Genomic DNA, 25518 nt, shown 5'->3' with positions numbered 1-25518 from the left:
CCAAGACATCTAGAAGTTACTACTGTGATCTATTTATTTATTTACTATATTTGTTAGCTGCCCCAATCAAGCTGATTGCAATGTTTCAAGCATTGTTGTGGTTAAAAAGACAATGTATATATTTAATGGAAAGCCATTCTGATCTTAATTACAGGAATGATCTGACAGTAATGACCTTCTAAAACTCCAGAACAGTGACAGCTCCAGTGCTGTATTCACTCATCTGGGAGAAAGCACCATGTAATTAATGGTACTTTTGAGCAGGAATATGTAAATTGCTCAAACCATAGAGATAAATTAGACTGGAATCAGGGAAACAAGAAAAAAATTAGAGATACCCTCCCACCCACCCCACACACGTCAAGAAAAATAATGCATTCACTCAGAGATAAATGACTTGAGGAAGCCATTTTGAAGGTCAGTTTCCCCAAAGGGAGAAACTGCCAAAACAATGAAATCAAATTGCAAGTGGAGTGAAGGACTGAAGATTGTATCCATCCATGTATTTATTTGTCAAATTTATATAGCCACCCACCTCACAAAACAAGTGACAACAAAGCTAAAAACAGTTAATAAATACCCAAAACAACAACAACTACTGCTACTACTACTAGTATCATCATCATCATCGTCATCATCATCGTCGTCGTCATCATCATCATCATCATCATAAAACATTAGAAACTATAAAAAACAAGGCTAAAAAGAAGAAATAGTGGGCGATGTTAATAATAACGGAGCCACCTCACTAGTTCACCAGTCCCCGGGGGTCCCCAGGCCTGATGGCACAACCAGGTCTTGAGGGACCTTCAGAGAGTCAAGAGCGATGGAGCCAGCCTCAACTTAGGGGGGAGGATATTCCACAATGCAGGCACCACAGCAGAAAAGGCCCGCCATCTAGGGCCCACCAAATGTAGCTCCCTAGCTGACTGGATCCGTAGCATACCCTCTCTGCCGGATCTGGTGGGACAGGCAGATGTGATCAGGGAGAGGTGGTCCCTCAGATAAACTGGTCCCATGCTATGTAGGGCTGTAAAGGTCAAAACCAGCACATTGAACTGGACCTGGAAACAAAATGGTAACCAATGCAGCTTGCAGAGCAGAGGTTTAACGTTTAACACATAACCACCCACACCACTGCATTTTGCACCAGCTGAAGTTTCCAGATACTCTTCAAGGGCAGCCCCATGTAGAGCACATTACAATAGTCCAACCAGGAGGTGACTAGGGCATGAGTGACCATGAGTAGACAATCCCTATTTGTCTTGGTGTGACATTTGGAAGCCAGGGGATCAACATTTATGAACAATATCAGGGTGACAATGATAGGAAGCACAGGAAAACAATCTTCTCACATCACTCCACATTCTAGGCACGTTCTGGGATTATAACTACAGCGCAGTACGAGCCAGACATTCAAGGCAATCCTTTAGCAGCTCCACCAGGGCATCCTTTCCCATCTAATATTTATTCAAAGTTATTTATTACAAATTGCGAAGAGGGTGGGGGGAGAGAGAAAGGGAAGAGCTTATTCAAAGATGTGGCAACATTGTCACATGGAAGGGAGGCAGAATGTAGAAAGGGTCAGCAGCCACTATGAATCGTAAAGACACAGAAATGTAACAGAGCTATGAGAAAAAAGTCCTAGTCATTCAGCATTATGTCATTCTGGCCCTGAGGAAGTTTTAAGACAGTGGCCTGCCAGATGCTGCACTAATTCCCAGGATCCCCCACTATGGCCATGGAGTTGCTAGGAACAACAGGTTTTCCCACCCTGGACAGTTGATAGGTGGGACTGAGCTACAGGGTATCTCCTTCTCCTATGAGTATTAATCATGATTTAGCATTACGTCTGCACTATTGCACCAGCAACTAGACACGAACAAAGATTTGATTTGCTAATTTACAAATCCTGATTAAGAAAGAGTTCAGTTAGGATCAGAAAAGACAGAACACAAACTACAGAAGCCTGACAGAAGAATGTGTAGGAGGAAAAATAATGGTGAATTATCCTCTTCTGTACTTCCTTCGAACAGTGTTTAGCATAACCTTTCCCAACCTTAAGGCTCCATGAGTGATTGTAATGCAACTGTCATCATCTTGGTTAAAAAGTTAGGGACCTTGATAGGTGCTAATCATAATTTGCATTAATATAGGTGTAATGCCAAACCACTAAGGAAATATGTACATTAGGGGGGGGAAGGAATGAGACAGGAACTCATAAGCTGGGCTAACAAATTATGCTAAATCATAATTATTTTAAATTGTTATTAAATTATTAACAACACAACCTCCCACAAGAGAAGCTGGATAAGAACATTATTCAGATGAGTACAAACACACTGCAGCAACCCAGAACACCAGAAAAGGGAAACAGACCGCCTGTACAACATCTTCCAACAAAATGGATACCCGCTCAACTTTATCAAAAAGTGCCTGACCGCTCAACCCACTACAGCACAACCAACACAAGTTATGAGAAGGATAACACTACCACACATCAAAAACATCTCAGAAACAACCAACAGACTATTACAACCGCACGGCATCACCAGCTAAAGCCCTCCAAAGCATCTTAAGTAAATCAAAAGATCCAGTCGCCCAAGAAGAAAAAGCAGGAGTTTTCTACAACATACAGCGTAAGGACTGTAACAGCCGCTAAGTAGGACCAACAGGCAGAAGACTAGTAGAGCGCATCCATGAACACCAACGAGCAGTCAGAAGATACAATAAAAACCCCTTCATCTCACAACACATGGACAGACTCAACCATAGTTTCAACTGGGAAACTGTGAGCATCCTAGACAAAGCTAAATCAAAAAATCCTAGGGAATTCCTAGAAGCTTGGCATTCAGACAAATCAGCCATCAATGGACACATAGAGTTAAACCACATTTCCACACCATTCAAGAAACAGTAAAAAAGCTAAAAAAGAAAAAGAAAGACCAGAACACATCCCCTCCAGCAGCTTACACCCAGATAAGTAGGGATTAATACCAGACAAAAAAATCAAGCAGAAAACAATACCCTAATCAAGGAACTACCAAGTTATGGAGAAAACCACACCCTACCAACACAGGCAGGGCAAGCTACTGCATATAAACAGACAGCAAACCCCAACCTCCCTCACCCTGATGATGTTACCTAATCAGGTAATGAAACGTCTGCAAGCAAAGAACCAAGCTCAGAGAGCACCAAGGACTCCACAGTTCAGCCCTGAGCTACAGATATTCTTATCTCTTGGAATTATTTTAAGCCATGATTAGTTGCAAAAGCTGTAATAGCCTGGTTTACATAACACTAGGGTGCAAGTATTACAAACAGGAGTAGCTAGGTTCAAACATTTTATTAAGCTAAAACCTAGGAAATGAAATTATCATTCAGTGGAAGGTGCGGACCTAGTGTATGATCTCTTAAACGTAATAAAGAGATTGGCAGAATTGTATCGGCACCACATCACCCACTGTCAAAACACACCATATTTCCCTTCTCAATTTGTTTGCATCCGCACTTACCTGCTGGTGCTGCCGGGCCCCGTCTGTGATCGACTTGACTACTATATCGATTAGTTGCTTGCATATCACCTTTCAGGAAACAAAAGATTGGTAATTAATAGTACCATATTTGGAAGTATACCCTGGGAATGGACAACAAGAAGTCTCTCATAACACTCGCATCCAGTTCAATTGAAAAGAGATGTGGATCAGACAGAAGGAAGAACGACATTAGTGAAACTCACTGTCACGAAGTGTGGTGAAAGATCAGGTGGTTTTAAGAGGGGATTAGGCAAATTCATAGCAGAAACCATCAATACTATTAAATGGGATGGCCACATACATCCCCTACATTCAGAGGTATTGCCTCTGATTACCAGTTCTGAATGCCAGTTCTGAGGAAACAACCATTGGAGTTGTTTCCATCTTCATGCCCTTCATGCCCTTTCCTTCACGCCCTATTCACATCCTGTGAGAAACAGGATGCTGCATGAAGAGCTGCTTCTTCCCTGGTTTTATTGACATCACAGGCATTGCCCAGGATGTGCCTCTGACATTTGTGCCACAATGTCTATGTGACGTTCAGAAGAAGGAACTCTACAAGAAAAATCAGCTCCCTAGGTTAGTCTGTCCTGGACTGACTCCCTTGAAATGTGTTAACTATAGCTCTCAAAATTCTCAGCCACTACAGGAATTTGGGGGGGATGAAGCCCCAGTACACTTGAAAGTTGCCAGCATAGATTAATTGAAGTATGGAAGACTGCTCTTTGAATGGTCCAAAAGCAAAACATGCCCTTCCTTTGAGGGAGGATGCTTTCATCCCATGCACCTGATGGACAACAAATAAACATGCAATGCATTTACCAAGGCCAATACAGGCAGTCCTTGTTTAACAACTGCCCTCTTTAGCAACCATTCAAAGTTACAATGGCACTGAAAAAGTAGCTTCACGACCGGTCCTCACACTTACAAGTGTTCCAGCATCCCCACAGTCACGTGATCAAGATTCAGGCACTTCACAACCAGCGGGCATTTATGGACATTGCAGCATCGCACAGTCACATGATCACCATTTGCATGCTTCACAGCCGGCTTCCAACAAGCAGAGTCAATGGAGAAGCCAGCAGTAAAATCACAAGTCGCGGTCACATGACAGCTCACTAAACAACCGTGGATGATTAGCTTACTGACAGAAGCAGAAGTGAGGTCATAAGCCCATCACAATCACATGATGTTTCGCTTAGCGAATGCATCACTTAGTGATGGAGTTGCTGCACCCAACTGTGGTCATTAAGCGAGGACTACCTGTAGTGATGTGGAAAATAGGAAAGCAAGGCACATTCTTTACCTACCGGGTGGCGTTCAAAGAGGTCAAGAAACATGGCTCCTGTCAGCGGGCTCTTACGCTTCGTCAAAAACAAGTTCAAGGCCTCTTTATACACAGCAGTCACCCGTTCCAGGTCCACACTGCCAAGATCAAAATGCTAGAACGGTAAAAGGTGAAGGATAAAGTGTTTTGCAAGTCATATATCTTTACGACAATCCAACCGTTATTGAGAATAGCTCTGTGCAAGATGCTACACAGAGCAGAAAAATAAAACTATGATTTACATGTAGGCTTGCCATCTAAATACATGAAAATAGGGAATGGATATCAGAGTCACACATTTCAAAAAATAATTTAAAAAGAAGCACATTGGACCTCATGTGAGCCTGAAAAAAAGATGCCACAGCTTTCATGAATCTATTCATTAAATTAATAAGACTCTAAAAGCAATGGCACTTTTCTGAGGTTTGCACAGAAGCCTGAAATCAATGGCCTGCTTTAATGAATAGCGCAAAAGTGCCAAGCACACGCAAAGTCCATACACTTCCAAATAATTTTTAATATCTGCACAGCATTACTCCACACATGTGCATATGCACACACATATACTAATGTTACCTGCATCCTCTTGCTTATTTAAAGTATTTTATGCTCTATCGTTCTGCTTCAACTGTCTTCTTAAAAGTTCACTATAGAAGCAGATGGACTGCAAGGTAATACTAACAGCTAGTGACAGACTTGAAAAGCATTAAGAGCTGATGAAGCTTAAAAGGTAATAATGATGCCCAGCAAACATGCAGACTTCCACAATCAGGGTGCCGTGAGAAAAAATGCCATCCCTCTGGAAGTTCAGCATCAGATTCCTCACAAATCCAGCCAAGATTCAGATGTGATTGGAAATTTCTGCTGGTGCATTTCCCTACTAGGCTCTGATTGGTGATGAGCATCAGGATGCGAGAGGCATTTTCTGTGACAGCCCAAAACATACCCATGTTAGCAGTATAGAACTCTGTTGGGGGCTGCGGTGGCTCAGTGGTTAAGACACAGAGTCAGAGGACCATTAAGGTTGGCAGCTCGGCAGTTCGAAACCTGAGAGTGCAAGCTGAGTGACGGAGTGACCTCCCGTCAACTTGCCCCAGCTCCTGCTAACCTAGCAGTTTGAAAGCATGCAAATGCAAGTAGATGAATAGGTACCACTTCGGTGGGAAAATAACAGGGACATGAAAGGAGCCACCTCAGGCATCCCCAGGCAACAGTGACATCACCGGCAAATCCTCTCAATACAAAAGCGCCTTGGCAGATGCTTCTGACATAAAAGAAAGCTGTGTTTTTCAGCCCAAGGGAGGTAAACGGGACAAAGAAACCCCTTACCTGTCCAGGTGACATTTCACTTCCCTCCAGACTTTTCCACTTCTTTTTTGTCTGAGCACCCTCTGAAGCCATTTCATCAGCTGGTGCATTTCCCCTCAATACTCGGAAAAGGTACAATGATCCACTAAAAGCAGAATGAAGAAACGGCCAAAGAAAGGGGCTGTTAAATGTACAACGCTGTGCAGCAAAAGTCAGGATGGATTTACTTACACACATGAACCTAAACTCTGCGTTTGCAGCATAACATTAGGTCCCTGGAGTGGCTCACAGATATCTTTAATAAAATTAAAAAGGAACCCAATTAATAAAGCAAGCAAAGGGCTGTTCAGAGAGTTCTATGCTGAGATTGCAAGTTTATTGTGCACAATGTAAAAGAACAGGCAAACATTTATTTTTAGTCTGGCATTTATACTATAGTGAGGAGAATGCAATGCGAGCCGTCAGGGGAAGGTTATTCAATGAAGGAGGAAAGATGGCTACTTTTAATCACCTCCAACTTTAGATAACAATCTAGAGAAAGATCTCTGATGAAATTTTCAATGCAAGGGCTAATTGCTGCCCATGAAGTTGTTATACGAGTAGTTTAGTGATCACAATTGGGACCGGCAACTCAGTTGTTAAGCAAAGCAGTCGCTAAGTGAAACCGCAACTGTGCTTATAACCTTACTTCAGTTTTCCTTTGCTTTACACACTTGCGAAGGTCGTCAATGCAAGGATTGGTCGCCAAGTTACTTTATCATCACTGTTGTAAACTGGTCACTGTCCAAGGCAGTCGCTAAACGAAGACTAACCTGTATGGCAGGCAGAACCTCAAAAATAAAAATCAGCACTTGAAACTGAGCTTGAAACCTCTGAAACCATCTCAAGGTTGATCTGTTCACTTGGACCCTGTTAGCAATCTAATTTACTGGCTGCACTTTCTGAAGCATTTTCAATAAAATCGTACAAACAAGGACATTCTAAGAATCCACCTTGGAAGTTATCAGGGTGTAGATTACAATGCTAGACCAACTCAACCTTTCAATTTCTAAAAGGAAATTCTAATCTTTAGTATGATGGTTTTAAGACAGGTCCCCCCAGGGGAAAAGATGGAAAGGAGAAATCTAAGGCAGATGTCTAATGTTCAGGATAGTGCTAATCAAGTAGCAAAATAAGAGCACATTCCATTTGCAGAGTTCACACAGCTTGCAGCTGTTCTTAGTACAACTTGTATGCTGCTTCTGCCGCTTCTGAAATAGGTGCCTAGGTCATTTCAGTTCAGCCTGGAGTATAAGAGGAATTTGGTTTATGTGGCTAAAGCAACTCATAAGAGCTAGGAAGGTGGAGTTAATTCTGCCCAGCTGGGACCACAGCCTATTGTTGGGGAACAGCTGTGCTAAAATACAGGTAGTCTTCGCTTACCGACTGTCTCATTTAACAACCAAAGTTATGACAGTGAAAAAAAGGTTTGCTTTGTGTACCATTTTTATCTATGCTGTGCCTCCAGTCATTGATAAAAAGAACCCCTTGCATACTGATTAGCAACCTTCCCACCCCACCTCGATTACCCCTTCCTATTGCAGAAACAGAACACTATATCCTGCAACATTGAAGACATTCGGACGTGATTGCAAAGGACACATAATCTGCATCATCAGAAGCATGCTCAAGAAAAGTTTTTTTTCTCAACTACTTCATCAAGGGTTGCCTTCAGATTTCCTTTAAAATCATTAAGGATTGGCCGCTTCCTTTCCTATTATTTAAATGAGAGATCTGATACCTTGTTTCTCTTAACTGCAATCTCAAAGTTCCAGACTCTGGGTTCTAAGTTAAGAATACAGACATCTTTCAGTACTCAAGCAGAACCTAAAAAGGCATTGTGTGTGTGCACGCTTTGGGCCAAGAACTCACCTGAAGTAATAGAGGGCTACTGAGGAGTCACTCTGCTTGCAGCTTCTCTTCACCAAACTTTCTAGCTGGGTGTGCAGTTGCTCCTGGATAGAGGACACATTTTTGCAGTATTGCTTGGATCTACACAAACTATTCCTGAAAACCAAAAGGAACATTCCACAAACAACATTAACTATCACAGAGAAATGCCACAGTTGTGCTTGGCCTTTCCACCAGACTGGCTCTAAGCAAGACTTAATTAAAATCCATGCAACTGGTACAATTACACACAGATAAAGTGCCAGGGAAGAAGTGGGAGGGAGGCACAGTCGAGGTTCTAAGCCAGATGTACACAACTGGAAGCCCTACGGCCACATGTCACCCACTAAAGGCTTGTATTCAGCTCTCAGAGGTCTCTAAAAGTTGCTACCAAATTTCAGTGCCTTAATGTGATAGAAAGCGAAAGCTATTAAAAATGTAACTGCAGACTACTAGTATTAATTATTTCTAGCTATAGTAAATCTGAATAGAATAAAATAATATCCAGTCCTTGCCCCACTCACTACTTTGGGAAGCATGGCCACCAGGCACCACTCAGAAGTAAGTTTGATCCACACCCCAGAAAAGTTGCATGCCTGTATTTAGGCACGTCTACTCCAGCTTGGAGTCTTCTAGAATTGCTGAACTGTAACTTCCATTATCTTCAACATTATTTCCAACTTAAGGGAGTTACAGTTCAACAGATTGGAAAGTCATCAAACTGGGAAAAAGTTATCCTAGAGCGGTGTTTCTCAACCTCAGCAACTTTAAGATGCTGGCTGGGGAATTCTGGGAGTTGAAGTCCAAACATCTTAAAGTTGCTGAGGTTGAGAAACATTGCTCTAGAGAACTGCATTAAATTCTGGTCAAGATGACTAAAAAAAAACCCTGAGCCAGCACAGTCAACTTGGCATGTTTATAGTTCTCTCTCTCTCTCTCTCTCTCTGACACACACACACACACCCCTGAACTCACGTGAAAATATCTGCAGTCTTCCGGAGGTAATCTTGTTCTTGCTTGTTGGAGTCTGAGCTCATGCTGTGCTCAATCACAGAGAGAAGGGGGTCAATGACACTGAAGACAAGAGGGTTGCCTGCCTGCTTCGTCAGGAATAACTCAATCAAATCCAGGACCTGAATGAGAAATAAACAGAGATGTATATCACATTAGCAGTAACCCAACCACTATGGAAAAAAAAACCTGGAAAGAGGTATGCAGAAGGAATCCATGGCTGAACTCCTTCGCTGATTAACATCTAATCCATGAAAGGAAAAAAACAAGCATAGAAATCAGTGATTTTCATGTGGTCCTAACAAAAGATACTGCACCATTCTTTTGATTTTAAGCCAAACAAGAATTGCTAACTAAATATCCCACTCCAGTTCATGAGCTTATAGTGACCCTTGGAGGTCATCATTAAAATAGCCCAACTGACAGCAAAGAAGTAAAAATGAGAGGCTTGTTTTCTTGGGCTCAAGAACAGATAAAGATGGATGGTGCGCTGCAGAAGTGGGAAAAAAAAAGACCAAAAGTCTAGGGAGAAAGGCAATTTATCTGACAAGATCAGAAAGGATAAGGACATCTCAGTGACAACACCTCCAAGACTGAAGAGTTAAAGCAATGATTTTTACAGTGGGAACATACAGCCATGAAATCTGGAGACTAAGAATGAGAGAAAGAAGATGAGATCTCTGTGAAATAGGGATTTGGAAACAGTAATCAAGGTACCATGGATTACAAGAAGAACCAATCAATCAAACATGGATCAGCTAAAGCCTGGCTGTTCCTCTCAGGGGATGATCAGCAAGCAGCAACTCACACAGTTTGGGTACATGATGCAAGTGGAGGATGGACTAGAACAAATAATTGTGTTTGGCAAGGTTTAAAGAAGTAAAAAGGTAGTTTCCCCCTTGGTGGTTCCTTAATTAGAGTATTGTTTTCTGCCCAATTGTTTGCCTGGTGCTGATCCCTGCTTATCTGACTCTTGGCTGCTGGAGAGGATGTGTTCCAGTCTTTTTCCTTCCTTCCTAGGTTTTTTATTGTCTCTTTTGAATAGTGTGTAAATGCTGTTTACCTCTCTGTGTCTACTGATGGCTGCACACATTAAGGGACATTAATGGATACGGTGGGTAGATGGATTCCAAGATATTACCTGATTGCCTCCAGAAGAATAAGAGAGATTTTTCTTTCTATCTATCTATCTATCTATCTATCTATCTATCTATCTATCTATCAATCAAATTTATCCCCGCCCATCTCCTCCCGTCAGGGGACTCTGGGCGGCTTACAACGATCGATTAAAAACTATAACCATAAATACACAAAATAAAATACAGTAATAAATAATATAAATAGAGGTAAAAATAAAGAATCCAAGTGGTGAAGAATTACTGGAGATAGGTGAGGTCTGGGAGCAATTGTCCATGCTGTCACTAGGAACCCTAACTTGTCCTAACTAAAAGATGACAGCAGCCTCTTAACAGTTTAGAAATTATAAACCAAGTCCTTAAAATAATTGTTCCCAACCAAAAAGGGCTTGCACATCATTGCTTTGGGGAGGGGGAGGGAGGAGCTCTTACTATTCCCCCAAATTTAGAACTGTTTTTAAAATGAATTCATTGTTGATTTAACTCAATGCATTCAACTAGGTAACTAGATGTTACCTAGTTGGGTAATGAAACATCTGCAAGCAAACCACCAAGCTCAGGGAGCACCAAGAACTCCACAGTTCAGCCCTGAGCTGCAGATATTCTCTTCTGTTGAAAATACTACAGCTATTAAGCTCTTAGTTGTCGGCCCTTCGAAGTAGGGGAGGTCAAGAAACAGACTCCACAAGGCCTACTGGAACTCTATTGTACTGTGAAACAGCACAATCTTTTCCTCTGTCCTTTCTTATACCATGCAGAATCAAGGTGTAGTTACTTTAAGTAACTTCCTTATGCTTCACTTAATTTCCCAAGGCTGAGATTTCATTTACTGTCTCTTTTATCGGTTAATGGCCCTTGCATTCTTTTGACATGATCTCTGCCTCCCTCTTCTGCATAGGAGCAGACTTTCAAAATAATTCCCAGAGCTTCTTACATGGCAGATGCTGACAACACAGAATCCTAAATATTTCTGAATAGATTTTGTGGAACAATTCTTAAGGAAATCCGGTGGCTGAAATTGCACAAGATTTCAATTAAGAATGCCCAAGCTAGGGTAAAATTCTGATCCTCACGTGAGATTGCACAAGATCTCAAGGACACGAGCACAAAAACATAACAAATTTTTGGTCATTGAATATTTTCACTTATTGGTATTTAAGGGCATGGTATGCCACTCAAGAGATTCCACCATAGTGCCCAGCGGCTGAAAGTATTGCTGACCTTAGTCACAGGCCGTAATTTCAGAAAGCCTGGCCTCCCACCTTGATTTTGAAGTCCCGGCGCAAGATCTTCTCCTTGCGCAACTTTTCTTTCTCATCCTTCTTGGCTTGGATGCGCTTCTGCTGCTCAGCAAAGAGAGATGAAAGATTTTCATCGAGGGACATCATAGTCTCATCATCCACATCCTCATCACTGTCATCTCCTTCCTTGGATGTAAAAAAAAAAAAAAAAGAGCAAAGGTTCACAGACCATTCCAGCAGTGAGTTATGAGACTTACAGTCCAGAGTCCCTCCAGTCTGAGGAGATGGGTGGTGACAAATTTGATTGATCAGTCAGTCAGTCAGTCTGTCTGTCTCAAGGACATCCAAGTGGGGGAAAGGCAGCAATATACCAACAGCAAACTCATCCTTGGAGAGTTTAGTATTACTGTATGTACTAGCAGATAAGCTGAAAATTTTAGGTACCAAAGGTAAAGGTAAAGGTTTCCCTTGACGTTAAGTCCAGTCGAGTCCGACTCTAGGGGGCGGTGCTCATCTCCGTTTCTAAGCCTTGGAGCCAGCGTTGTCCGTAAGGACCTGTCCGCCGGCATGACTGCACGGAACGCCGTTACCTTCCCGCCGAAGCGGTCCCAATTAATCTACTCACATTGGCATGTTTTCGAACTGCTAGGTTGGCAGGAGCTGGGACTAGCAACGGGAGCTCACCCCGCCACGCGGATTCGAACCGCCGACCTTTCGATCGGCAAGCTCAGCAGCTCAGCGGTTTAACCCGCAGCGCCACCGCGTCCCAACACAGTTTGGCTTATCCGCAGATGGGCTTATCTGCAAGTATATACAGCAATACTTTTTTAAGTTTAAGTAATACCCATATTTCCAGTGTATAAACCCATCTGCAGCTAAGCAGGCCCTTGAATTTTTAACCAATACCATGAAAAATGCAGGTTGGCTTATCTCTGGGTAGCACATTTTCATGAAATTTTGGTTAAAAACTTGAGGGTTGGCTTATCTGCAGATGGCCTTATCTGCAAGTATATACGGTAGATGTGGCTGGGTTGGACTGGGAAGATTCAGGTTCAATTTCTCACTCAGTCATAGAATTTATATATAGTGACTTTAGGGTAGCTCCTACTTTTCAGCCCCAGCTACTCAGAGGGTTGTTGATGCAAGGAAAACTGAAGTGATTTTATCCACGTACTTCACTTAAAAGCAAGGCAGGGTATAAATATAATAAATATGAAATGAATCCATTAGCTAGTTCTGCACAATGGAACACCTCTCAGCACACTTCAATGTCAGGAGGCCGCAAGGTTTGTGAGAAGTATGTAACAAGACCTTCAGAAAAGAAATGAACAGGGGGGACATTTTTAAAAATCATCCCCAAAAAGACTAAGGATGACCAGCAGCCACAGACCGATGAGTGCCATTTTGCTGACTGTTCATGCCAGCTGGCTAAGGCTGAGATTTGCCACAATCAAAATTCGTTACCTTCAAGAGGCAATGAAAAAATGAACCCCATTCCTATGGTTGCATTATTGAAGGTCCCAGAGCACATTTTTTGTAAAACAGTCAGCAGACCACTTCATGCGGTGCCAGCAGGAAGCAGTAGCTCACCACCTCTCTAACACAGCCATTTCAGACAGTGCAGATCACCATTCTTTGGGCAGATCTGTGTTTCTCTCAGCACAGGAGCCCCACTGTTTACATAAGTAAAATTAAGGCCTCTTCTCCAAAACTTACCCGCGCATTCCCAGCTTGTAAAACATTCCTCAGCATGGCACGGAAGTTCTCATCTGGTTCGCCCTCGCCCTCACTATTTGTCTCCCCAGCCTCCTTGTCACTCCCATCGCTTTCTTCAGAGCTGTCTTCATCAGAACTCTCCCCACTTTCTTCATCTTGTTTCTGCCAGATAATAGAATAGGGTTTTTTTTTAGCTGTAACTCCTAATCCCTCTTTAGTTTAATCTTCAACGTTATAAGGGGAAAAGAGGTGCACTGGTGGGATGGCCGGCCATATAAATCAATATTAATTAATTAATTAATGGAGGGTAGGGAAAATAAATCACTCCTAAGTGCTACAATGATTGGGCAGGGTTCCATAGCCCACTAAACCATCACGGTTTCTTTAGTTGTGGCATGGCTTTAGTAGCACAAAGCCAGCCATTATGGTTTGTAAACTATGGCTTATCAATAAATGTGCTGTACAAACCCAGCCAATTATGGTTGTTCTAATATATGATTAAACAAACCATGGGTTACCAAAATGAATGCACTAAGTTGCTATCCATGTGGCAGATTAGCAAAATTAAGCTCAATCTGCCAAAGCAGCAAAGAAATTATCTTTTGGATTCCTACAATATGAAAGTATTTAGTTTAAAACAACCCATCCTTCTGTCTTTAACAATAAGAGTTTCCCATCTGCAAAACCTCACAGTGGTTAACAAATGTCAGTAAAAATATGGTCAAACTTTTGGCAAATGACGAATGCTTGGGGTACAAGAAAATTATTCTGGGGCCGATCTCTGGCCCCTCCAGGTAAAAAGGCCATCAGTTAGCAGGCAATGAAAATGATTCTTTTTCATCTGTGATCCTGGAGGCTTTATATTAGTCAGAACTGACAACAACATACTAGACAAGACGATGCATGCAGAGGAGTTATATTAGTCTACAATAGCCAGAAATCAGAAGGAATCTGATAGCACTTTTTTAGACTAATTATGTTTTATTAAAAGGCTTAAGTTCAGCTGGTTGGCGTACGTTGTGCAGTTGGTTGGCCACTGTGAAAACAGACTGCTGGCCTAGGGATCTGATCCAGGAGAGTACTGCTTATGTCCTTACACTGGAGAAAGTTGGCTTATCCACCAATAAATATACTCCAAAGTAGAAGTCAACTATCACATCAAGTCCAATGGACATTTGCCACATTCACCCACACATTCTTTGTACTAAAAGAATTCAAAGAAAGCAGACGGCCTTGGACAAGACTCACCTAACTATGACTTGTTATATCCTGGCTTAGCATTTTATATGAACCTAGCCAACTGTGGTTCATTCTACAAACCACGTGGTAGTACTGTGGAAACCCAGTAAATATAAAGGTATGAGATCAGTATTATACTGAACATAGTTATTAGGCCTCTCTCGGATGACAAAGCAAGATACTGCAAGAATCCATTTCCCAGGATAAATGAAGGTTCACATATTATAGCCAAACTATAAAACCACCATGAAAGACTTCCAGAGATTAGTAAAGGTAAAGGTTTCCCTTGACATTAAGTCCAGTCATGTCCGACTCTAGGGGGTGGTGCTCATCTCCATTTCAAAGCCGAAGAGCTGGCGTTTGTCCATAGACACTTCCTCTGTGGTCATGTGGCCGGCATGACTACATGGAACGCCGTTACCTGCCCGCCCAAGCGGTGCCTATTAATCGACTCACATTGGCATGTTTTCGAACTGCTAGGTTGGCAGGAGCTGGGACTAGCAACAGGAGCTCACCCCGTCATGCGGATTCGAACCGCCGACCTTCCGATCAGCAAGCTCAGCAGCTCAGCGGTTTAACCCGCAGCGATATCAAATGCAAGCTCTATTTATTTTACAACCAATATTCAACTGTTTGCACTTCTTTCTCCCACCTGTCTATGTGATGGGCTAGAAGCAATTCTCTTTGGGCAGGATATAATTTCCATCTGTTCCTTGTTTTAGTTGCGGCCTATTCTAATATTGGGTTGTTGACTTTTGACTGTGTGACAACTTTCTTTCACAGTAATAGGAGTTACCGAATCTTTTTGTGACAATTTCTTTCTCTTCTTCTCTGTTTCTTCCATTACGACAACAGCACTTTCTTCATCCTGGTCATGTTGCGGATCCAGAACCTTGGGGAGAATTTTACTTTTATCAAATTCCAACATGTTACCTCTGAAGAGACACAAAGCAGTCTTCTTCTCAGACCATGCCTGCTACCACACAGGTTTGCCTCGATGAATCAAGGCGAGGATCCTGCAGTCTTCCAGATGCTGCTAAACATTAGTAACACCTGGTTTGTTTTAGTCTTTGGCCATGAAATTAATAAATAGCATTAAACAACTCCTGGCACGGCCAATAGGCTGCTCGCTCCCCAATGTAAATGCAAGTTTTCCCTTCAGCAAGATCAATTCATCCATATACAAGCATACAAATATTTAATCATTAATTAAAGTTTCTATAATGATGTCTGGCTGTTGAAGCACTTTATTTATCATATTAACTCTCACCTTTTCTTTCAAAGGGCAACATAGGCCTGTCCCATTCTCCAATTTTACATTCAAAACAAACCTGTAAATATGTTTCTACTTAGATATAAGCAACTGAACCAAATCACCCAGTGAGCTTCATGGCCAAATGGGGATTTGAACCTAGGCTGCCCTGATCCCAGGCCTTACATTCCAGACAGAGGATCAAGCACCCCTCAAAAGCTAGAACTCACGTCTAGGATGAGCTGCAGGGCACCCTTTGTCATGTGTTGGCAGACAAGCCCAAAGACATTTTTACAGACCCGTCGAATCAGCCCACTAGACTGGGCTAGGAGGGAAAGCAGGACTTCCACAATCACTTCAACCCATGCTGGCTCTTCTTCATCACCTGAGCAAAGCAAAACAAATAAAACCACATAATCAGCACTGATGTCTACAGACCAGTCTTTCCAAATCTTATGTCCTCCAGATAATTTGGGAAGGCATCTTGCAGATCTCCAAATCAGCAATGATCGCGCTGGCTGGAAATTTTAGAAGCTATCATCCCAATGCAACTGAAAGGCACGAAGTCAAGAAGGCTATTATAGCCAACTTGGGATGGAAACTCACCCACTGTAACTGCCTTTTTCTTCTTGAGCGTCTCATCAAAGGCCCTCTTGATGCAATTCTGGAGATCGTTCAGAAGGTTCACACACTCTGCTGGAGACTGTGTGTGAATTGCAGGATCCAAGAGGAAAGAAGAAAGCAAACCCGTTAGTATTATTACGGCTGCATTTTTATCTTGTTTTTCTTCGCGAAAAGCTCAGGGCTACATACAAAGTTCTCCTCTCTGCATATAAAATAGGTTAAGATTGGATACCACAATCTCCTTTGATTTGAAGGTACGGTCAAAAAGAGCTTCCAATTTCCTAAAACTGAATTGCCAAAGCATTCTGCAAACCTGGTATGGTAGGTATTCCATATTCTCATAATACTGATGCAGATACTGGCTTGGAAGTCTGGAGATGCAGTTCAAATTTAGCAGCTGGAAATTTTGTTTGCTTGCTTTATATATGAAAATATTTTAAACTAATGACTAATCAGAGCATTCAATGAGTACTGTATCCATCTGTGTGAGCATTTATAGAAAGGCAATATAGGCTTAGTTTACTGGGAGCAGGCATCACCTTAGCTAAGTAGCTAAGAGGAGTGGAGGAAATAGATTTGCAGAAGGTGCTATTCTGCACGCAGGCAGAAAGCCACAGGGGAGGAGGGCAGCAAATGCAGGCTCTTATTAGAAAGATACAAAACTTTCTGCACTGAAAGTCTCTTCATAACGTTCATTTTTCTCCAGGAACTTCCCATTTTTCCCTGGAACAGGCTGATCTGTGGATTTACAGAAGTGGATTGTCCTAGTACAAATGGTTTATAGTATTCCAGTTGTTTAATGGGAGAAAAAAAGAACATTTTGGAGCCAGATCACTCCTACATGGTGCATTCTGTACATCTCTACCACTTACAGACATCCCCCAAAAAGTACAAGGAAGCAAGGTAAGCAGTAAGCAAGTGTGACTGGAAGCAGTTTGGTTGATAGAAGAGGAGGACACTGAAAAAAAAGTACCTTGAAATCTACCAGAAATGAATTATCAGCTCAACCCCTTTCCCAACATCTGAGGTTACAGAATTGTCACAGAAACCCAGGGAGCAAATGAATCTTACAATTCCTAACCAACAAATTATTCTCCACCGCATGTAAATTATTACTAAGAGTTGGGAATTTGGGTGAATTCAGAGCTACATCCAAAGGCCTTCTGGCCTGCTTGACATTACCTTGAAGAGGTGAATACCAACTAACAGCAGCAGGTGTTGGAAGGCAGAGGTCTTCATGCTATGGGTTTTTTTATCTTTTTTCAGGGCTCCTACGGTCTGCAACATCCTGTGAGAAGGAAACAACATGTTTGAGACCCAACAGTTATGCATTCAATTTCATTTCTGCACCACCTGCTGTCATGGAATCTCAGAACTTTTGCAATAAGGTAAGATGCAAAGACAACAAATTAAACAGAATCAGCATAAAGTCAAAGGACCAGCCTTTTCTTCTTTTTTCATTAGGAGGATGGCAAAGCATTGTGTCTTTGCCCTGACTGTCTGAGCTGGCTGTGGAAAACTAGCTACAAACACTCAGCAAAGGCAAATGAGAATACTGATGGCAAGCAAAGAGTTAACCATTCGGTCCCACCCACCAACCCCATCCTGGGTGATCTGGAATGGCTGGGAGCCTAGAAGAGTAAGATGGAACAATATGAAAGCCTCAGTATCATAGATAAGTTGGAACAAGCTAGTCTTCCTATGACCAATTTCTACATGCAGGGACTTCATTTACATTTACAGGTAGTCCTTGCTTAACAACAGTAATTGACACCAGCAACTCCATTGCCAAGCAAAACAGTTGTAAAACATGATGTCACGTGATCATACCAACTTACAATAGCAGTTCCGGCACTTCCGGTTGCTGTTGTTAAGCAAATCCTGTGACATCATTAAGCGTGATGTCATGTGGTCACCATCTGTGACCTCCTGCCAGCTTCCCCACTGACTTTGCTTGTCAGAAGCCAGGAGTGAAGATCACAAATGGTGATTACGTGACCACAGGATGCTGCGACCATTGTAACTGCAAGCCAGTTGCCAAGCGCCCAAATCACAACCACATGACCATGGGGACACTGCAACGGCTGCAACTACGAGGACCAGTCATTAAGTACCACTTGTTCAGCACCGTCATAACTTTGAACAGTTGCTGAATAAGTGGTTGCTAAGCGAGGACTACATGTAAAAGGGAGATTGTTCTATTGTGAGTCTCTCCTTCTTTTAGGTACCCTAAACTGATACCATCCAACTGCTTAAATGCTCCAGTTGCTCCTTGCAAGGGCTAGATCATTCCCATTGCCATTGACTTCTGTCGGCAAGACCCTGTACTCTTGTGTATACAATATGGAATGTGGGGGGGGGGGACAATACACCTACAGACATCTCCCTTGACCTTTGCCAGTCCCTGTCCTATTTGACTTATTGCCCCCTTCGAGAAAAAAAAAATCTTTAAAGTTCTCAAGAGAGAGAGAGAGAGAGAGATGGCATGCTACTAATTAAAGCACCAGACTCCAGTATTATTTTCATTTCCAGAATACCTCTGGGTCCTATACGGACCCTATAAGCTTTCTCAGAAAGAAGTATGATGGAAGGCTACAGTCCAGAACTTCATCTGAAGTTCTACCACCTGCCAAAAAAAGTAGCAAAGGTAAGCAGGCATACTGGGGAAGGGAATGCCTTGTTGCAGAAGAGGACACAGAAGATATGTAGCTAGCAATCTGGTGCTTTGTAACTGGCTATGTCACCAAGGCAGCCATTTTATTAGAGAGAAATAAAATCTGCAACATTCCATATAAATTGGGGATCTCTGCCATGCAGGACAACTTACTTGTCCCAAGCCTGTTGTTCTTCATCATTAAATGGAACCACCATCTTAACCTGTTCCTGGTGAGAAAGGAGGACGTTGGCATATTGCACAACACAGTGGATCCAGGGCTCCCCACTAGCTGTCAAACCATGGAGGTGCTTCTTCCTCATTTCTTCTGCTTCAGCTGAGTCTCCCAGGGCAGGCATTGTATTCAAATGCTGAAGCAAACTGCAGAGAAAATAGCAATTAAGAAAATAGCTCTGCAGTACAACAGATTCAAGGTCAGTTTTCGTGCTTCAAAATGCGCAAATACTGCCACGTGATTTCTCTCCTGACTTAAGCATTCCTGGATGAGGGTTAACAGAGAGTCACGTTCTTCAACAGATAATTCTACAATCCCACCCACCCTCCATTTTTATATTTCCATGTGTCACTATGGTCATTGCTAGATGGGCAGGGAATAGCCCTGTTGCTCTTCTTAAAACAGCATTTTTGTATTTCATACACCCTAGAACTGGCACACATCCCCTTACATCTTTCAGGGACTCCAATTTTTGCTGCAATTTTCTTGACAATTACTCCTTCAACTTGCTATGAGAAGGAATGAATGTATAGTACTTCTCCTGGTTCTATAGTTGCTGTGCTTTTACTGAGATATCACCTGTGATCATTGTTCTTTCTAAAACGTCATACTCTGCAATTCCACATAGCAGACTAATGGCTAAGAACAATATCCAAAATTACAAGTTGAAAGATTCTAAAATCCCCTGCCACATTATAAAAAAACTAAATCCAAAACAAACACCACCAGCACCTTCATATATTTTTGTAATATCTACATCCTGCTTTTCCTCCCTGGGTTTAAAGCACTGTGCATGATTCCTCCCCACAACACCTTTGTGAAGTGGGATTAGCCAGGGAGGGAGTGACTACCCCAAAGCCGCCCACTGATCTTCATGGTTCAGTGGGGTTTTTTAAACTCCTTCCCAGCCCTAAAGCAACCCTTCAACATTTTAACATAGCCACCACTATTAGTCTTCCCAGTGAGCCAAGCAAGAAAGAAACCACATTTGATACCTGAAAAATGAGTCTGCAGCTACTGTACGAGATTGTTCATTCAGAGGAACTCCAGGGGAAACCTTTGTTTCCGTTATCTTCGAAAATGGTTTCTTGGTCTCAAAAAATGCATGAAAGAAGCAGAATCTGGAAGAGTGAGAGTCTTTTCAATACACAATGGAAACCAGCCTTTCCAGAAGACAGGCAAAATTAAACAGAAACAGTTCCCACCATGGGCTCTGCCACACGTTGTTTAACCGTGGCTGGTTGTGAATAAACCGCAACAGGCTGAATTTACTCAGCCTTCAGCCATATGTCATGGTTTATAAACCACACACATTAAGCCAAAACCAAACAAACCATTTTATGACTTAGCACAATCCATAAACCTTGTCAAAATCTGTAGAAGCTTGGTAGGGATTCAAGAATACTGGGTTTTGTTTGGAAATTAGTTTCACGTCCTCATTTATTGTAAGCTTAACACCAGAACAGAAATACACATTCTGCAAATGAGGTTTGTTTGTAACAGAGGTTGACAAAATAATGGCTATAGCTCCATAGCACTCATGATATTCCTGAAAGGTCAGCAAGCCCTAAAATTAAATGATGTGAGATTAAAATGACCAAACTCACAAGATCACTAAACCTTGCCAGTTTTCAGCATTTATACAGTAGCTCTTCTGAGACCCTGGGGATGAAATCACTGAAACCTTGTGTGATTCACAAACTTGCAAAATGTTGGCCATTTTTTAGAAAACACGTTACTTGGTGCCTAAAACCTAAAAAGGCTGCCAAGTAGAGAAATTAGATTCTGTTCAGTAGCATCTTATTTAGCAAGGTGAAAACAGAGCCCTCTTGGAAAAGTTAGCTTTTAGTTTTAGTTTCTTTTTTATAATTTTCATACTTTTTCCTCTTACTTTTCTTTGAATGTTAGCCAATAAAAGAATAGAAATATTTAAAGGCAGTTGATGGCAGTATCCTGACAAGGAGAAATGACATTTTTACCAAAGAGCTTCATCCAACTAGAAAGAATATGAATTGTAAAACAAACAGGAACTCTGGTCACCGATACACAAGTTAAGAACAGCTAGCTGGTTAAGCGCTATTCACTTTTTTTCAAGACAGACAGATCTTTAATGGCTGCCTTGGAAGAGAAACCAGCCAGCTAACCAGGTCCTGTTCGTTGCCACCATAATTACCACCTGAGAGAAATGCTGGCTAATGGTTACTAAGCTAGTCCAGCTCTCCACTTGGTGGGCAAAGTTGTGAAATGGTACTTTTGGTACAATGCTTTAGACCAAGCACAAATTGCCCTCACAGCAAGTGTGTAGAAGCAGCCCCTGCCTGCCATTCGAGAGGGAAGTAAAGACAATCAAGATGACAGCCAGCCCTGAGCAATCGAAGCCCAGCCCCTTTGTAGAGGTGATGCACATAAAAAAGAATTGGGCTTCAGTTATATGGTCGCCTTTTTCTTCCCAATAATTTTATATTTTTATTAAATAAAAAGCAAAAGGAAAAACAAACAAAGAAAGAAGGGGAGGGGATAGAATACATACAGTGCAATCCCTAACTCATCTATGTTGGTATTGATCTTTTTTTTAAAATGGGTATTATTATTGCTGTTGCGTAAACTTTACACTGAGGTGAAGGTTGAAGTGGGTACTCAAATGATGAGGTTTATATGGTGATTAAAAATTATTTGTTTAATTAAAGAGAAAAAAATGTTTCTATAAGAAAAAGCATTCAAGCAGCCTCCCCTTTGTTCGTTTTTCCCTTTCTTTTTTTCCCAACTGCTAACCGCTACTTAAGTATTTTTGTACTATGCCTCAAACTTCCACGATTATTACTCATTTCCATTTAGATTGTTTTATTTTTTTAAGCTGTTTTTCTTTTTTCTTCAAAAAGAGTAGGCTAAGGGCCTTAACTTGCCCTGCTGTGTCAGATGTATCTAAGGGGATACCATCTTGACTTTTTTGAACCCCCTCCTGTGAATGCCCCTGGCTACTCATCTCATTTCCTTCACCTGGAAATGTCCATGACAAGTTCATCTTCCTTGTTGATCTGAGGGTGTTCGGCGATTCCAATGAGTCGGCCAATAATCCATTTCCTTAGCCGTGTGATGCTATGGTCAGTTACACTGATCAACCGAAAGAGAGAAGCATTAACAGCTCTTGCATGTTATTACATGTTTATTTAAAATCTTTATACATTGCCTGTCCTGCCAGCATATCTCCAGGCAGCCTAAAACATTAAAATAATTTGATACCATAACAAAGGGTAATAAAGCTTGCAGGACAACAGCGTAGCTAAAATCTATTATCCCCTTTAGTTATACAAGAGTGACTGTGAATAATGGACCAGTACAGTGGAACCTGGTTTTAATGGACCATTTGGGGAAACGAGCATCTGCTACTTCTGAATGTTCATCACAGTGATTTACAATATTTTCATCCTTTTATCTAATTTGCATAATAGCATCCTTACACAAATGATGTAAATAGCCCAAATGTTGTAAAATTAAATTAATGTAAATTTAATGGCTCATTCAGATTACTTCAGATGCAACCGACTTGCCCATTAGTTTGGAGGATACCTGGAGAGAAATATCGTTCATTATATCCAAAGTCTGCTAAATGGAAGTCTGTTAAATTGAGGTTTCACTGCCTCATCATGGGATATCAAATGCTAAGAGGAATAAAAATGTTTTCAGCATGTGCCTGAATTATAATTGTAAATGAGAAGTTTCATTATTTTGAGACACAGTGTGGTATTTGTTGGGGGTATTTGTTGAACTGGGGAGTGTGGTATTTGTTGAACAGTGTGGTATTTGTTGAACTGGGGAGCCCCCAGTTCAAGTCTGCCCTCCAGAACATCACTAAGTGTTACTGGACAATAACTATCTCTCAGATCAACCTCCCCCACAGGGCTGTTGTGAGGATAAAATGAGGAAATGGAGAACCACCCTGAGCTCCTGGAAGAAAGGTAGATTCTAAATCTAATAAATGAATTAAAAAAGAGTGCAGTCTTTTCAACCTGATCAATCCCAGATATAACAGACTAGCACCCAGAGTCGCCGAAAATCGGGTGAAATATAAATTTAATTAATAATAATAATCATACTTAAACTACAACTCCAAGCTCCATTTGCAAACGTGGCAATTGTCAGTAATTTCACATGTAGTTATAAAGGGAAAGTTTTATTCTCTCATTCTAAAATATATATGATGCCCTCCCCCATTAGCAGCTTAAGACAGTTTACAAAATTTCATATATGCAAACAGATTAAAGCCCAGCTAAATGCTTCTAAAAATTCTGAAAAAGCCCATAGGGCTTGGGTGAAAAATTAATATATTAGGCTCCCTCCTATCTCTTAACAAGGAGGGAGGCAGCCCTCACTCCAAGAGTACGTTGTTTCACAGCTCAGGTGCTATTACACGGAAAGCAGCATTAGCTGTTGATGTTAAATATATCTATGGTGGGACCTGCAAAAGGTGTCCTACTTGAAGGCGGTTCTACACATAATCTTCACCCAAGGCCAGACAGACAGCTAATTGTCTAGGCTGTCTAAGCCACAAACATCCAAACAGATACTCCCAAGCATGCGACAGCATCGTTGCTACGAGATGGGCGGCAAAGAAATATGACAAATAAATAAATACACACACAAATTGAAACTGGGGCACAATGTGTTAGACAAAGCTATGGACTTCAGCCAAACCTTCCAAACACTGCGTATTCTGCAGCGAATATTCCCCGACCACCCACTGGGGGGAAAAAGAGGCTCACCCGCTCGTTCTCTTCTCGTTCTGCCTCTTGGTGGCAAAATCCACACAGCAGTCCAGGTCTGGATTGAGAAATGTGTCCTTCAGCCAGTCAATGTACTTTAGCAGTGCAGTGGGAAGCAGATGCCTCACCACCTTCCAGAAAGTGGGCACAACTGGATAGCCTTGGTTGGTGAGGGTGGAGAAGGCAATCATCACTGCCAGCTGCTTCTCAGGGTTGTCGCATCCCTCTAGGAATGAGTCAACGTAGGCCTCCATCTCTGGGGCAAACTTAAACCTATCAGGCAGCTGAAATACACAGGCAGGGCAAGAGCATGGGGAGGACTGTGGCTTAATGACAGAAGATCTTAGCATCTTCCAATATGACCCTTCATTCATTCATTCGCTTTCATGCATTTATAAGGATGCCCGACTCAAACAGTGTAACTCTGGGTAGTGTGTAACAAAAATAAACAGTGACAAAAATAACCCTACATCATTAAAACACATACACACAGAGACCAATATATAAAATGGTGACCAAACAAGGTAATTGAACAACTGAAAAGGGACACCACTCAACTGGACCTGAACGCCAGGGGAAAAGGCCAGGCCCTAACAGCTTTTATAAAGGCAAGGAGAATGGGGGTTAGACACCAGAGAGCTGCTGTCAAAATAAGTGGAAATTTTATTTATTTTATTTATTTGTTGTTGTTGTTGTTGTTATTGAGATTTATATGGCTTCCCAACTCACAGTGACTCCGGGCAGCTTACAAAAATAAAACCCCAAATACAAAACCCACTGTACCCCCACCCCCCTGGCAGCAACAATACATTCAAACGAACCACTTGATGGGCTCTGCATCAACCTGGGATCCCCAGGCCTGCTGGCAACACCGTGTCTTCGGGGTCTTTCGGAAGAGTATTAAGGTGGGGGCCAATCTTACCTCTGTGGGGACGATGTTCCACAGAGAGGGAGCCACCACAGAGAAGGCCCTTCTTCTCAGTCCCACTAGATGGACCTCCTTAATGTGGGGGACCTGTAACATACTCTGCCTCCCTGACCTGGTGAGTCGGGTGGATTTAACTGTGAAAAGGCAGTCCTTCAAATAACCTGGCCTCAAACCATGTAGGGCTTTAAAGGGGATAAAGGGGATTATAAGGTGATAATAAGCCTTCTCTATCTTCTGGCCTTAAAACATTTTAGACTATACTGTAACTCTCATAATCTCTGATCATGCTAGCTGACAATTATAGGAGTCAGATTCCAACAAAGTTGGCTAGTATGGTAAACAACACTGACCTAAAATGACCTAATTAAAAATAAGGCAGTTCCCTTAGGCAAGAGGTATACTCAGTGGTAGAGAATTTGCTCTGCGTGGGCAAAGTGCTTTGTTCAATCGTCAACATCTCTAGGTAGGCCAAAGAAGGACGCATCTAATGAAAGCTCAAAGAACATCTGTCCATAGACAATAGGCAAGCAGACCAATGTCCTGGCTCGGTATAAAGGAAGCATCTTATCATCCAGACTGAAGCACATCGAACAAAAGACCAATTTTCACAAAATGGACTAGAA

At 41.9% G+C, this 25518-nt stretch overlaps 1 protein-coding gene across 1 annotated transcript in view; it reads right to left on the bottom strand.

Annotated features, from left to right (window-relative positions):
- MYBBP1A (MYB binding protein 1a) overlaps window positions 1-25518 on the bottom strand; it is a 62073-nt gene that overhangs the window by 24649 nt on the left and 11906 nt on the right. The window contains exons 9-23 of the mRNA XM_063297696.1: window positions 23968-24251; window positions 22205-22318; window positions 20203-20328; window positions 19147-19353; window positions 17502-17607; window positions 16302-16398; window positions 15926-16080; window positions 15240-15335; window positions 13205-13366; window positions 11510-11674; window positions 9076-9233; window positions 8083-8217; window positions 6193-6316; window positions 4847-4978; window positions 3516-3584 (exon numbers count right to left, since the gene is read on the bottom strand). Of these exons, the coding sequence (XP_063153766.1) occupies window positions 3516-3584; window positions 4847-4978; window positions 6193-6316; window positions 8083-8217; window positions 9076-9233; window positions 11510-11674; window positions 13205-13366; window positions 15240-15335; window positions 15926-16080; window positions 16302-16398; window positions 17502-17607; window positions 19147-19353; window positions 20203-20328; window positions 22205-22318; window positions 23968-24251 (2130 nt within the window). The remainder of the gene's footprint in view (window positions 1-3515; window positions 3585-4846; window positions 4979-6192; window positions 6317-8082; window positions 8218-9075; window positions 9234-11509; window positions 11675-13204; window positions 13367-15239; window positions 15336-15925; window positions 16081-16301; window positions 16399-17501; window positions 17608-19146; window positions 19354-20202; window positions 20329-22204; window positions 22319-23967; window positions 24252-25518) is intronic.

Source organism: Candoia aspera, chromosome 1, assembly GCF_035149785.1.
Source record: "Candoia aspera isolate rCanAsp1 chromosome 1, rCanAsp1.hap2, whole genome shotgun sequence".
NCBI classification, from domain to species: Eukaryota; Metazoa; Chordata; class Lepidosauria; order Squamata; family Boidae; genus Candoia; species Candoia aspera.
This window is presented reverse-complemented; position numbering and strand designations above follow the sequence as displayed.